The sequence below is a fragment of the Nomascus leucogenys genome, chromosome 20 (assembly GCF_006542625.1).
Source record: "Nomascus leucogenys isolate Asia chromosome 20, Asia_NLE_v1, whole genome shotgun sequence".
Classification (NCBI taxonomy): domain Eukaryota; kingdom Metazoa; phylum Chordata; class Mammalia; order Primates; family Hylobatidae; genus Nomascus; species Nomascus leucogenys.
In genome coordinates, this window is record NC_044400.1 from 83,397,394 (window position 1) to 83,411,279 (window position 13,886).

The 13,886-nt window shown below is 37.9% G+C and overlaps 1 protein-coding gene and 1 pseudogene across 1 annotated transcript; one reads left to right on the forward strand and one right to left on the reverse strand.

Annotated features, from left to right (window-relative positions):
- The window catches only part of LOC115831807, an 84,626-nt pseudogene that overhangs the window by 33,998 nt on the left and 36,742 nt on the right, over nt 1-13,886 (reverse strand).
- LOC115831815 (zinc finger protein 732) lies at nt 630-3,498 on the forward strand. The gene has a single exon (XM_030801122.1). It carries the CDS (start codon nt 1,426-1,428, stop codon nt 2,953-2,955), a length of 1,530 nt encoding a protein of 509 aa, XP_030656982.1. The 5' UTR covers nt 630-1,425; the 3' UTR covers nt 2,956-3,498.

The window sequence follows — 13,886 nt, forward strand, 5'->3', positions numbered from 1 at the left end:
TTTGTTGTAATCCCATTTGCATATTTTTGCTTCTTTTGCCTGTGATTTTGAGGTCTTCAGATTCTTTTCTCTATACTGTGTGGTAATGCATTCCTGTATGTTTATTTCAAATAGCTTTATAGGTGTGAGTTTCCCATTTAAATCTTTATTTGTGATTGAGTTTTTTATATTGTAAGAGGTAGGAGCCTAGTTTTATTTTTTTGATTATCATGTAAATAATTTTCGTAGAACCATGTATTGAAAAGACTGTCTTTTTCCAAATGTGAGTTCTTGATATTTTTGTTGAAAATCACGGTTCTAGGTTCAGGAATTTATTACTGGGCTCACTGGATAGTTTGATCTGTCTGTTTTTATGCCAGTATCATGCTGTTTTGCTTAGTATAGCTTTATAGTATATTTTGGAGTCAGGTAGTGTGATGCTTCCAGCTGTTTTTTTTTTTTTTCTTAGGATTACTTTTGCTATTTGGGGGTCTTTGGTGGTTCCCTGTAAAGTTTAAGTTTTTCTTTTCCGTTTCTGTGAAAAAAGTCATTGGTATTTTGATAGAGATTGCATTGAATCTATAGATCACCTTGAGTAGCATAGCCACTTTCATAATATTTTTTAATTTTATGAGCAATATATCTTTCAAATTTTCATTTTTTTACTTTTTAATGATTTATAATTTTCAGTGTAGAGAGTGTTCACCTTTTTAATTATGTTTGCTACTAGAAATCTTTATTTTTTATTGTTGATGCAGAAGCAGCATTTGGCAACATTGAACATGTCTTTGTGATTTAAGAAACTCAACAAATTAAGTATAGATGTTATGTACTTCAACACAATAAAGATTGTATATGATAGATTAATGGCTGAAATCATACTGAATAGGAAAGAGCAGAAAACTTTATCAGAGATCTGGAACACAACAAGGATGCTTTTATTTAATATTATTGTGTATGACAGCATTCAGCTATGTACACTGTAAGACTGTGGAGCACAAGTGAAATATGGATCAGTGATATATCTATTTCCAATATAAGAGTCTCTGTGTTTATCTGTCTGCATATTGTTTCCCTATTGTTTTTAAGTTGTATACTTATTTTGTTTGTGTGTTAACAATGGTGGTTTTACCCTGCCTAGGTGAGTAGTCATTGAAGTTCTCCTAATTTTACCCTCTATTTATTTGTAAATCTATATTTGTGTGTGTGTGTGAGAAACACTTTTGAGATTTGAAGATAATTTCCAAAACTCATACCTCTACATCTTTTAGATATTATTTTTGATCAGTATATGTTACGTGTATATGTCTGTGAAGAAATTATGGCCTGTGGTATTTTGTTATGCCATCTTACCAGCGTACTTTGTATAAGTTTACATATTAGATTCTTAAAGTATATTCATATGAATCTAGTAAGTGGGATAATTTATTTTGATTTCTTTCAGCTATGTGTTCTCATTTCACCCAAGACTTTTTGCCAGTGCAGGGAATAGAAGATTCATTCCATAAACTTATATTAAGAAGATATGAGAAATATGGACATGAGAATTTACAATTAAGAAAAAGCTGTAAAAGGACGGTGCAGAAAGGAGGTTATAGTGAATTTAATCAATGCTTGTCAACTACCCAGAGCAAACTATTTCAGTGTAATGCACATGTTAAAGTATTTAGTAAATTTTCAAATTCAAAAAAACGTAAGACAAGACATACTGGAGAGAAACACTTTAAAGAATGTGGCAAGTCATTTCAGAAATTCTCAGACCTAACTCAACATAAAGGAATTCATGCTGGAGAGAAACCCTACATGTGTGAAGAATGTGGCAAAGACTTTAAATGGTATTTAATCTTTAATGAATATAAGATAATTCATACTGGAGAGAAACCCTTCACATGTGAAGAATGTGGCCACATCTTTACCACATCCTCAAACTTTGCTAAACATAAAGTTCATACTGGAGAGAAATCTTACAAATGTGAAGAATGTGGCAAAGCCTTTAATAGGTCCTCAACCCTTACTAAGCATAAGAGAATTCATATTGGAGAGAAACCCTCCACATGTGAAGAATGTGGCAAAATCATTACCTCATCCTCAAACATTGCCAAACATAAGAAAATTCATACCAGAGAGAAGCTCTACAAATGTCAGGAATGTGGCAAAGTCTTTAACAGGTCCACAACCCTTACTAAACATAAGAGAATTCATACTGGAGAGAAACCCTACATATGTGAAGAATGTGGCAAAGCCTTTAGTAGGTCCTCAGTTCTGAATGAACATAAGAGAATTCATACTGGAGAGAAGCCCTATAAATGTGAACAATGTGGCAAAGCATTTAGACAATCAGCAACCCTTAATAAACATAAGAGTATTCATACTGGAGAGAAACCCTACACATGTGAAGAATGTGGAAAAGCCTTTAGTCGGTTCACAACCCTTAATGAACATAAGAGAATTCATACTGGAGAGAAGCCCCACAAATGTGAAGAGTGTGGCAAAGCCTTTGGATGGTCCACAGACCTGAATAAACATAAGATAATTCATACTGGAGAGAAACCTTACAAATGTGAAGAGTGTGGCAAAGCCTTTGGATGGTCTGCATATCTGAGTAAACATAAGAAAATTCATACTGGAGAGAAACCTTATAAATGTGAAGAGTGTGGCAAAGCCTTTTTATGTTCCAGAGCCCTGAATAAACATAAGACAATTCATACTGGAGAGAAACCTTACAAATGTGAAGAGTGTGGCAAAGCCTTTGGATGGTCCACATACCTGAGTAAACATAGGAAAATTCATACTGGAGAGAAACCTTATAAATGTGAAGAGTGTGGCAAAGCATTTAGACATTCCAGAGTACTGAATAAATATAAGACAATTCATACTGGAGATAAAATCCCCAAATGTAAAGGATGTGGCAAAGCCTTTAAGCGGTCCTCATACCTTAATCAACATAATAAAATTTATACTGGAGAGAAACTCTAGAAATATGAAGAATGTGGCAAAGCCTTTGGATGATCCACAAACCTGAATGAACATAAGAAAATTCATAAGGGAGACAAACCCTACAAATGTAAAGAATGTGGGAAAGCCTATAAACGGTCCTCACCCATGAATAAACATGAGAAAACTCATAATGGAGAGAACACCTACAAATGTAAGGAATCTGGCAAAGTCATTACCTCATCCTCAAACTCTGCTAAACGTAAGAGAATTCATACTGGCGAGAAACCCTATTATGTTTAAAATATCATAAAACCTTTAATAGCTCCACAACCCTAATTGAACATAGGAGGAGTCATACTGGAGAGAAACCCTACAGGTGAAGAATGTGGCAAAGCCTTTAGACAGTCTGGAAACCTTTATGTACATAGGAGAATTCATACTGGAGATAAAACCATACAAGTGTAAATGATGTGGAAAAGCCTTTAAGCTGTACTCCAGCATTCTTAAACATAAGAGAACTCATACTGGAGGAATGTCTTACCAACATGAAGAATGTGGCAGTCTTTAAATGTTCCTCAATCTTTTCTAATAATAAGATAATTCATAATGGAGAGAAACTCTACTAATGTGAAAAATGTGAGGAAGCTTTTAACCACACCTCACTGTGTTCTAAACATAAGATAAATGATATTGGTGAGAAGCCATATGAAAATTTAAAATGTGGCAAAGACTTCAAATTCTCAAATTCTCTCAAAAAACATTTTTTTTTTTTTGAGACGGAGTCTTGCTCTCTCCCCCAGGCTGGAGTGCAGTGGCACGATCTTGGCTCACTGCAAGCTCCACCTCCCGGGTTCACTCCATTCTCCTGACTCAGCCTCCCGAGTAGCTGGGACTACAGTTGCTTGCCACCATGCCAGGCTAATTTTTTGTATTTTCAGTGCAGACAGGGTACCACCATGTTAGCCAGGATGGTCTTGATCTCCTGACCTTGTGATCCACCCATCTCAGCCTCCCCAAGTGCTGGGATTACAGGCATGAGCCACTGCACCCGGCAGACTTCAAATTCTCATCACATCTTACTGTATGTAATTACTACTGAAGAAAACTAGAAATACAAAAGATGTGGCAAAACTTTTAATCAGTCCTCATCTCTTTTTGCATGTGATAGCATTTATACGTGAGAATAATTGTACAAATATAAAAATACAAAAGCCATTAACATCTACTCACATCTTACCAGATATCAGAATTTATACTTAACAAAAGCATTATAAATGTAATTTCTGTTGAAAGACCTTTTAGAAAATATAGGACATTAAAGCAAAGAAGAGTATTCTTAAGACAGAATACAAATATAAAGAGGGTTGTAGTACCTGTTCTTGTACCCTGGATCTTACTGTACACATTTTGTACTAGCGGAAGACTCAGAAGCAGTTGCTCAAACTTTGTTCAGCATCAGAGAATTTATATTGGAGCAAAATCCTACAAATGTAATAAATGTGGAAAAACATCTGTTCAAAAACTGCAGCTTAAACACTAGACAGTTTATATTAGAAGATAATTTGTAGAGGCAATAAATGTGGAGAAATATTTAGGCTAAAATTAAGCCTATGTAAACATCAGAGGATTTACTGGAGAAAGAACTAAGGAACTAACACTTGACAAGAAATCAGAGTATTAAGTGTAAAAAAATCCAAAGTTGAACCTGTTAGAAACTTTCTTCGTCAGCCAGTCGCAGTGGCTCACGTCTGTAATCCCAGCACTTTGGGAGGCCGAGGTGGGTGGATCACGAGGTCAGGAGATCAAGACCATCCTGGCCAACATGGTGAAACCCCATCTCTACTAAAAATACAAAAAATTAGCTGGGTGTGGTGGCAAGCTCCTGTAGTCCCAGCTACTCGGGAGGCTGAGGGAGGAGAATGGCTTGAACCCAGGAGGTGGAGCTTGCAGTGAGCCAAGATTGTGCCACTGCACTCCAGCAATAGAGCAACTGTACCTCAAAAAAAAAAAAATTTCTGCTTATATAAGTTGAAAAGAAGTAGATTTTTGAAGAGATTTCATTCAAAGTATATTTTTTACTTGAAAAAAGTATAGATCTTTTGAAAAGCAAATAATTGAAATCCGAAATTATAGTATTTCAGTCTTCTCATTTATGTGAAAGCATGTGATGAATTATCGCTGCATCAGAGATATGAGAAATTCCATAGTGGGCAGTATTCGTGAACTTTTACATGAAAGAGAAAAAACAGAAATGAAAGACGCCTCAAGAAAATCTAAGCAGAGAGGCTTTTTGTGGTTGACTTAGAGTGATGCATGAAGTAGGTGTTCAGAGTAACATTTTGCATTATTGTGAGAAACAATCTGAATTTTAGTAGTAAATTGTTTCACCAATTGTACATTTATGTAATAAATTAATAAAATGCTGTAAATTTTAAAATTCTCTTTTAAGATCATGTGTGAACTTAATTTTTTTTTTTTGAGACAAAGTCTCACTCTATTGCCCAGGCTGGAGTGCAGTGGCACAATCTTGGCTCACTGTAAGCTCTGCCTCCCAGGTTCAAGTGAGTCTCTTGCCTCAGCCTCCCGAGTAGCTGGGATTACAGACGCACACCACCACGCCTGGCCAGATTTTGTATTTTTAGTAGAGATGGGGTTTCAGCATATTGACCAGGCTGGTCTTGAGCTCCTGACCTCGTGATCTACCCGCCGCAGTTTCCCAAAGTGCTGGGATTCCAGGCGTGAGCCATCGCACCTGGCCTTAATTTTTTAAATAAAATTGTTAATGTGTAGAAATTATTGTGTCTTGAATGATGTGTTATGCCACCAAATTTCACCTATCCCACCTCACTCAAGGGTGTAGGTAAGAGATGCTAACAATGTACTATCTGATAACATAGCTGAATGACATTTCTAGTCTCTTTTTCCAATGGCTTTAAACAGCAAGTAAACTGAATATTGTTCCCATGTTGCATTTTTATTCTTAACTTAAATTTTAAAAGTTTTTGTGGGTACATAAGTGTATATATATATTTAGGGTATATATGGGTTATTTTGATACAGGCATACAATATGTAATAATGACATCAGAGTAAATGAGTTATTCATCATCTTAAGCTTTATCTTTTTTTTCTTTTTCTTTCTTCTTTTTTGAGACAGAGTTTCACTCTCATTGCCCAGGCCAGAGTGCAGTGGTGCGATCTTGGCTCACTGCAACCTCTACCTCCCAGGTTCAAGCAATTCTCCTAAATCAGCCTCTTGAGTAGCTGGGATCACAGGCATGTGCCACCCTGCCTGGCTAATTTTGTATTTTTAGTAGAGATGGGGTTTCTCCAGCATTTATCTTTTATCTTACCCACAATCTAATTATACACTTCAATTATTTTTAAATGTACAACTTTTTTCTACTACAGGTCATCTTATGATTGTAATAAGTATATCAGAGTATAATTATAATTCACACATTCTTGATTCCTGAATGGTTTTCAAAAATGTTTCATATTTATCTTTGAACATGCATCATGTTCTCCTGCAAACATACAGACTTTTAATTTTAATTTACATAGAGTTAAATATATAAATGTGCTCTAAAGATAAAGCTTGGGTGTAAGAAAGAAAATTATGAAGCAATTGTGTTTGCATGAGAGTTTATACCTATTTTCCGAAGAAAATAGCAATATTGGAACAAAGAAGTTTCTATTAATACTGTGGATAATTTACTGAAAATCTAGAAACCTAAAACATTTTGAATTAAAATCTATCTATATTTTCTTATTTTTATGTAATTACTGTAAAATCTAATGGATCATTGTTGAGAATCTCCCCGTAAAAAGTCTCTGTTTTTATGTGGTGCTCATGCTAGAGGTATAATTTTCTTGTTTCTCTTTCTTTTTTTAACTCCATAAAGTATGTGAGTTGGTCAGAAATTATAACAATTTTTAATAAAATTTAGTGCACTGAAAATACTTTTTAGATGTAACTTCACAATGTGTATAAAGTTATATTTTATTGGAACATTTAATTTTCCATATGTATATATATTTTTGAGACAGTCTCACTCTGTCGCCAGGCTGAAGTGCAGTGGCATGATCTTGGCTCATTGCAACCTCCACCTCTTGGGTTCAAGCAATTCTCCTACCCCAGCCTCCCAAGTAGCTAGGACTACAGGTGCACACCACCATAGCCAGCTAATTTTTGTAGTTTTAGTAGAGACAGGGTTTCACCATGTTTGCCAGGATGGTCTTGATCTCTTGACCTCGTGATCCACCTACCTCGGCCTCCAAAAGTGCTGGGATTACAGGCATCAGCCACTGCACCTGGCCTCTGTTTTTATTTTCTAATTGTCTTTAGTTTTCTGATGTCTTCATGTGTTTATCCCCAGCTATGTATGCTTCACTGCTCTTCTTTGTGTTATGGCTACAGTTTCCTCACTGTTCTCTTCATGCCATGTAATTTCACTTGGACTGTCTAGGCTCTGATGAGAAGTTTGGAATTTTTAATGTAGTAAATTGTTTTTAACTGGCGTGTTTGAGATTATAGCTTATCAATGCAACATTCAGATCACTTAATTGAGGTAAGAGTAATTCACTGTTCACAGGTAAGAGGATTAAGTGAGCATTGTTTTTCTGTTTGTAAAAGAAAAATTGTATGAGATTTGAACACAAAGTGTGTTAAATGTAACATACCTTAATATCTATTAAAGCATAAATGTAAGTGGGTTGCATATTGTAAGCACCATATGAAGAAACACATCAGAAGTTTGAAATCTCTTGAAATATATCTTCAAAATAAAATTTTTAAGACTTAATGGTAGATGAAGAATTTTACATATAATTTTCTATGACATAGCAAAACTTATTTTTTATGCTGAATCTTCTGTTTTTGACTGTAAATGTTAAGTGTTGGAAAAATAATAGAATGATCTGTGTAGATTCAAAATCTGCAATGATCTTTTTTTGTTGAGATTCATATTGCAATCTTGAGTTTGAGATTTGTTTTGGTGGATGCAGTTCATGGGGTACAGTTTTTATTTTTAGTCATCTAACTTTATCCAAGTTCTTGGTCACCTTCTCTGGAAAAAATTCGGAGATTATGGCAGCTATTGAATTCAAACATTCATTAATTCCATTAATGTAATTCAGCATATATAAGGTCCTCAGCTATTGTTTTCTTGAGAGAAACAATTCAGCCCAGAGACAATTAGTGAAGCAAGCAGAGAGTTCATTAAAGGAAAATAAAGAACACACTGAAGGAGGAGTGGATTGGCCCAGCTGGAAATAGCCTTGAGATTTACATGTTGCAGTTTTTTAAAAATTTTTTTAAATTTTATTTTATTATTATACTTTGTTTTAGGGTACATGTGTACAATGTGCAGGTTTGTTACATATGTATACATGTGCCATGTTTGTGTGCTGTACCCATTAATTCGTCATTTACATTAGGTATATCTCCTAATGCTGTCCCTCCCCCCACCCCACAACAGTCCCCGGAGTGTGATGTTCCTCTTCCTGTGTCCATGTGTTCTCATTGTTCAGTTCCCACCTATGAGTGAGAACATGCGGTGTTTGGTTTTTTGTCCTTGCGATAGTTTGCTGAGAATGATGGTTTCCAGCTTCATCCATGTCCCTACAAACGACATGAACTCATCATTTTTTATGGCTACATAGTATTCCATGGTGTATATGTGCCACAATTTTCTTAATCCAGTCTGTCATTGTTGGACATTTGGGTTGGTTCCAAGTCTTTGCTATTGTGAATAGTGCTGCAATAAACATACATGTGCATGTGTCTTTATAGCAGCATGATTTATAGTCCTTTGGGTATATACCCAGTAATGGGATGGCTGGGTGAAATGGTATTTCTAGTTCTAGATCCCTGAGGAATCGCCACACTGACTTCCACAATGGTTGAACTCATGTTGCAGTTTTTATTATCATAGACTTTAAAAAAATTCCCACCTCTGTCTTAAGTGTCTGCCTTTGTCATTGTGGAGTTTCCTGCTTCCTGGTAAATCTCTTTTATCCTCACCGAGTTTCTGCCCAGGTCTATGAGATGCTTCCTTACTGTCAGCTGATGTACATGTGTGAGTTCCAGTGATCAATGAGTTTTGATGGCAGAATTGCTTATTACCATTACCCTAGGAAAATCATATAGCAGTCAAATCTGTACTTACTATGCCTGCATATCTCTTAGGAAGTTTCCTTTTGCCCTTTCCCCCTTTTTGTCAGCATATAGCTAGCTACATTCTGACAGTTTAATCACAGTATGAGCAATTACTGGGTGTCTTAAGGGGTGTTTCTGGGTATTCTTTCTTCGTAGGTATTTCCTGTCCACTCTGCTCAAATTTAGCATACATATCTTGGGTTGTCTTTGGAGCATGAGATTTTTCTCCCCCAGGGCTCTTTTTTCCTGCTCATGTCCAACTGCCTAGTCTAACATTCCCTCCTCAATAGATTGAGACTCTAAAAATCTTTGAGTCTAGGGGCACTGTGGATCTTCTGTAACTACTTCCTGGTAATATGAGATAAAGAATTCAGTGTCTCATTCTCTTGCTCTTTGTCAGAGAAAGATTCTGTCCATGTTCTCCTAGAAGGTTGAACTTGCAGTGTCCAGAGGAAATGTGTAGGGACATGGCTGTCCAGATGGGGGGAAAATAGGTCGATATTCCTGTTGCAGGACCATTTGAAGTCTGAGAGTTTCTAGGTGAGAGGAAACGAGCCTGGTTACTAGATTTAGTGAGCAAGGCTCACAAAAGAGAGAAAGGAAGACAAAGGCTAGGGATCCCCAAAAAATGGAACGTCATGAGAACTGGAACCAAGTGGTACCCCAGGAGAACTAGCTTTCAGTGGCATGTTTCTGATGGTGACAGGCCTGGTTTGTAAAACCTCTAACATGGTCCTGGACTTTCCCTAATCTGTTAACCCAGAAACAGCATTTTTCTCCTAGCATAAGGCAGATTCTTTGCTGAGCTGCAGCAAGACCTCTGCAATTTCGAACTACAGCCACGAGATAATCAACTTGTTGGTGTCACTCTGTAACAGAGTCTGAGCAGTGGTTTTTATTTTGTGAGTCAGTTCCAGAGACAGGTTGTGGTAAGTTGAGGAGGCAATAATTATGCCAGCTATTCCTGTAGTGGCACCTGAGATGCCAAACTCAGGAAAAAAAAAAAGATAAACTGCTCAGTTGATCTGGTGTGAGGTAGTAAAGGGTAACAGCAAGGACGCATCAACCGGGACAATGGAAATTTTAGGGGTGAAGGAAGCCAGAGTGCATGTGCTCATCGTTTCTAGAGAGGCAGAGATAAGCCTGCATTTCACACAGGAAGTAAAGTTCTGTAGTCGATAAAAATGGATGCAGAAGGTGAGGTCAGTTCCAAACACTGACCAGGGTCCTTGTTGGCTACCCAATATGTGAGATCCTGCCACTAAAGTTGCTGCTGCCAGGGGAGCCAGACATGGGTCCTATTATTTATTTATTTATTTTTTAACACGGGCATGTTTCTAGTAGTGTCAAAGAAAAGGATTTTCTGAAAGAAAGACTTGAAACCTTTTGCATAATTTATACTAGCTTGGTCAACACCATGGGTTGGGTTGACTCCAAGAAGGGTGACTGAGGCAGAACTCAGAGGCATCATTTTAGATGAATGGTCCAGGTGTTAAAACATGTAGAGGGAGAATAGAAAATCTTATTTGATGTTGAGAATATTTAGTGAAACAAAATTTTGAGAATACCAATAATGGTGATCATTGTGTTGCATTGTGCTGGGTCTAAAGCACCCACAATGGTTCTGGAATTTACAGTAGCACAGATGCATAGGAGTGTCTGGCCAATGAGGGTAGCAGGGGAGAACAAGGGGCTTCAATCAATGGGGGTGGGTTTAAGAAAATCTTTAAAAGCTGCTTTAGGTTGTTTTAAAAATATTATGTTAACAGAGGGAAGGTTTTTGTATAGAGAGGTCCTGATGATAGGTGAAGCTAAGTTGGGCTTGAGAAGTTGCCCATTCTTGTATTGTGGCCAAGTAGGCCATTCCTGCCCTGAATGAAGAGGAATTCATGACTAGCTAACAGGTTGAGGCATAAGAAGAATTGGTACAGTTTAGTAGTTGTGGAGTTGCCTGCAGAGTGCAACAACGACAAGAAAAAAAAGTATGAGTAATGGCCAGAGAACATTAGGCTGCATGGTTCAGAATAGGGCCAAATTGAGATGCTTGTTAAGAGCAACTGTTAATGCAATGACTATTAGAGAGATCACTACTCAGATTATGGCTTTGATGTTTAAATGTAGGAGGGACATAGGAAACTTCCCTGGAGAGGGTGTTGGTTTACAGTAACAAAGGTGTATTAGTAAATTTGCAGAGTATTATGACTTGCAATATAAACACCAAAATATTACTAACATTGCTGATGGACTAAAGCGGTCAAAAGTAAATAACCAAATTAGGTTAAAAAATTAGCATTAGATGGCTGGGCGCGGTGGCTCATGCCTGTAATCCCAGCACTTTTGGAGTCTGAGGTGGGCAGATCATGAGGTCAGGAGATCGAGACCATCCTTGCTAACACAGTGAAACCCGTCTCTACTAAAAATATAAAAAATTAGCCGGGCGTGGTGGCAGGTGCCTGTAGTCCCAGCTACTTGGGAGGCTGAGGCAGGAGAGTGATGTGAACCCGGGAGGTGGAACTTGCAGTGAGCTGAGATAGCACTACTATACTCCAAGCTGGGCGACAGAGCAAGACTCAGTCTCAAAAAAAAAAAAAAAAAAAAATTAAGCTGTTTTTTCCTTTTTTTTTTTTTTTGTTTTTTTTTTTTTTTTTAATTATACTTTAGGGTTTTAGGGTACATGTGCACAATGTGCAGGTTTGTTACATATGTATCCACGTGCCATGTTGATTTCCTGCACCCATTAACTCGTCATTTAGCATTAGGTGTATCTCCTAATGCTGTCCCTCCCCCCTCCCCCCACCCCACAACAGTCCCCGGACTGTGATGTTCCCCTTCCTGTGTCCATGAGTTCTCATTGTTCAATTCCCACCTATGAGAGAGAACATGCGGCGTTTGGTTTTTTGTCCTTGCGATAGTTTACTGAGAATGATGTTTTCCAGTTTCATCCATGTCCCTACAAAGGACACGAACTCATCATTTTTTATGGCTGCATAGTATTCCATGGTGTATATGTGCCACATTTTCTTAATCCAGTCTATCGTTGTTGGACATTTGGGTTGGTTCCAACTCTTTGCTATTGTGAATAGTGCCGCAATAAACATACGTGTGCATGTGTCTTTATAGCAGCATGATTTATAGTCCTTTGGGTATATACCCAGTAATGGGATGGCTAGGTCAAATGGTATTTCTAGTTCGAGATCCCTGAGGAATCGCCACACTGACTTCCACAATGGTTGAACTAGTTTACAGTCCCACCAACAGTGTAAAAGTGTTCCTATTTCTCCACATCCTCTCCAGCACGTGTTGTTTCCTGATTGAATTAAGCTCTTAATGGAACTCCTGGTGGTGCACAACTTAGGGTGAAAGTAAGAATCAACAGTACCACTGCAAATAAGATTGCCATTATTGGGATCACTCTACTTTGAGGTAAAAGGAGGGAGAGCATTACTTATCTATCTTCTCATTTGGAGAGAAATTTGTAGGTCCTCCTGTGGGTCACAGGAGTAGGTGAGTGTTGACTCAATCTTTGGTTCCTTAATGTGTTTCCAGTTGTATTCAAAAGTAATGTGTCCGGCTAGAGATGCCAGGAAACTTGATAGCTATTGGGGTGGAAATTATGATAGTAACATTGTTCTTTTGTGAGAGGGTTAGCTGAGATCCGAGAGATCCATCTCTCCAGACTTTAATGAGGACTTGTTTTCCTGCCTGGTTATAAGGGTTGTTAGGGGGGTTAGACTCAGAATTGTCTGTCCAAACTCCTGGACGACCTCTTGAAATTGAGTCAGGGATTTTATGTACTGGGTTAATTTGGTAATCTCTGGGTATAATATTAGGTTTGCATGTAGAAAGGGTCTCCATTATAGGACTTCAAAGACACTAAGGCATAGATGTAATTTAGGGGCTGTTCTGAAGAAGTGCCATGGGCAGAAGTTCTAGCCATGGTAAAGAGGCTTCCTGGCATCATTTGCTCAAGGTCCTTTTAATAGCTTGATTAGTCCTTTCTACCCTCCTGGAAGATTGTGGCTTTCAGGAGGAGTGTGAAAAGTATTTTATCCCTAGGGCTTTTGCCACTGTTTGGGTAGTCTGTGAAATAAAATATAGGCATTGTTACTTTGTGAAGACTGTGGAGGCTCAAAGAGATAATTTCTTTCAGAACGATCTTGGCAACTACCTGAATCTTTTCTATTCTAGTATGAGAGGCTTTAACCCAGGCAGGAAAGGCATCCCCAAGGATCAGGAGATATTTGTAGCCTTGATAGGCTGGCAATTTATTAAAGTCTACCTACCATTCTTCCCGCTGGGTAGGTTTCTTGTTGCTGAACTGGCTGAATTAAGGGGAGTGGCTTAGGGCCTGGAGGATTATTATAGACCCAGATGGACAGGCTTTACAAACTTGTCAAAAAGAGGAGTTTTTTGGTTTTTTGGTTACAGCTGATGGGGATGGCCTCTCCTAAAGAAACAAGAATTATGAGTGCCCTTATTGCTTTCTGCTGGAGAACCTGGGGGAAATAACCTCTCCCAATTTATACAATCTATCTTTCACGTCCTAGGGTATATTCACATTTGATACCCCATGGCAAGGTGGGCAGGTTGTTGGGATAAGGGCCATAAGGAGTTCCCCAGAAAGGGTGGCCATTGCTGCTTGGCCAACCTTCCTGTTTCTCTAGGTAATCTCATCTTGGCATTTCTGGTAGCCCTAGCAATGAACTGCAGCTTTCTGTTGTAGGTGGATAGCCTAGAGCAGGGTAAAAAATCTGTGACCCATATTTAATAGGGGTATCCTTTGCTGTCAACAATCCTTTCTTTCCAAATGG

Coding starts and splice junctions, on each gene's coding strand:
- LOC115831815 (XM_030801122.1), top strand. CDS start 1,426: ATGTGTTCTCATTTCACCCAAGACTTTTTGCCAGTGCAGGGAATAGAA.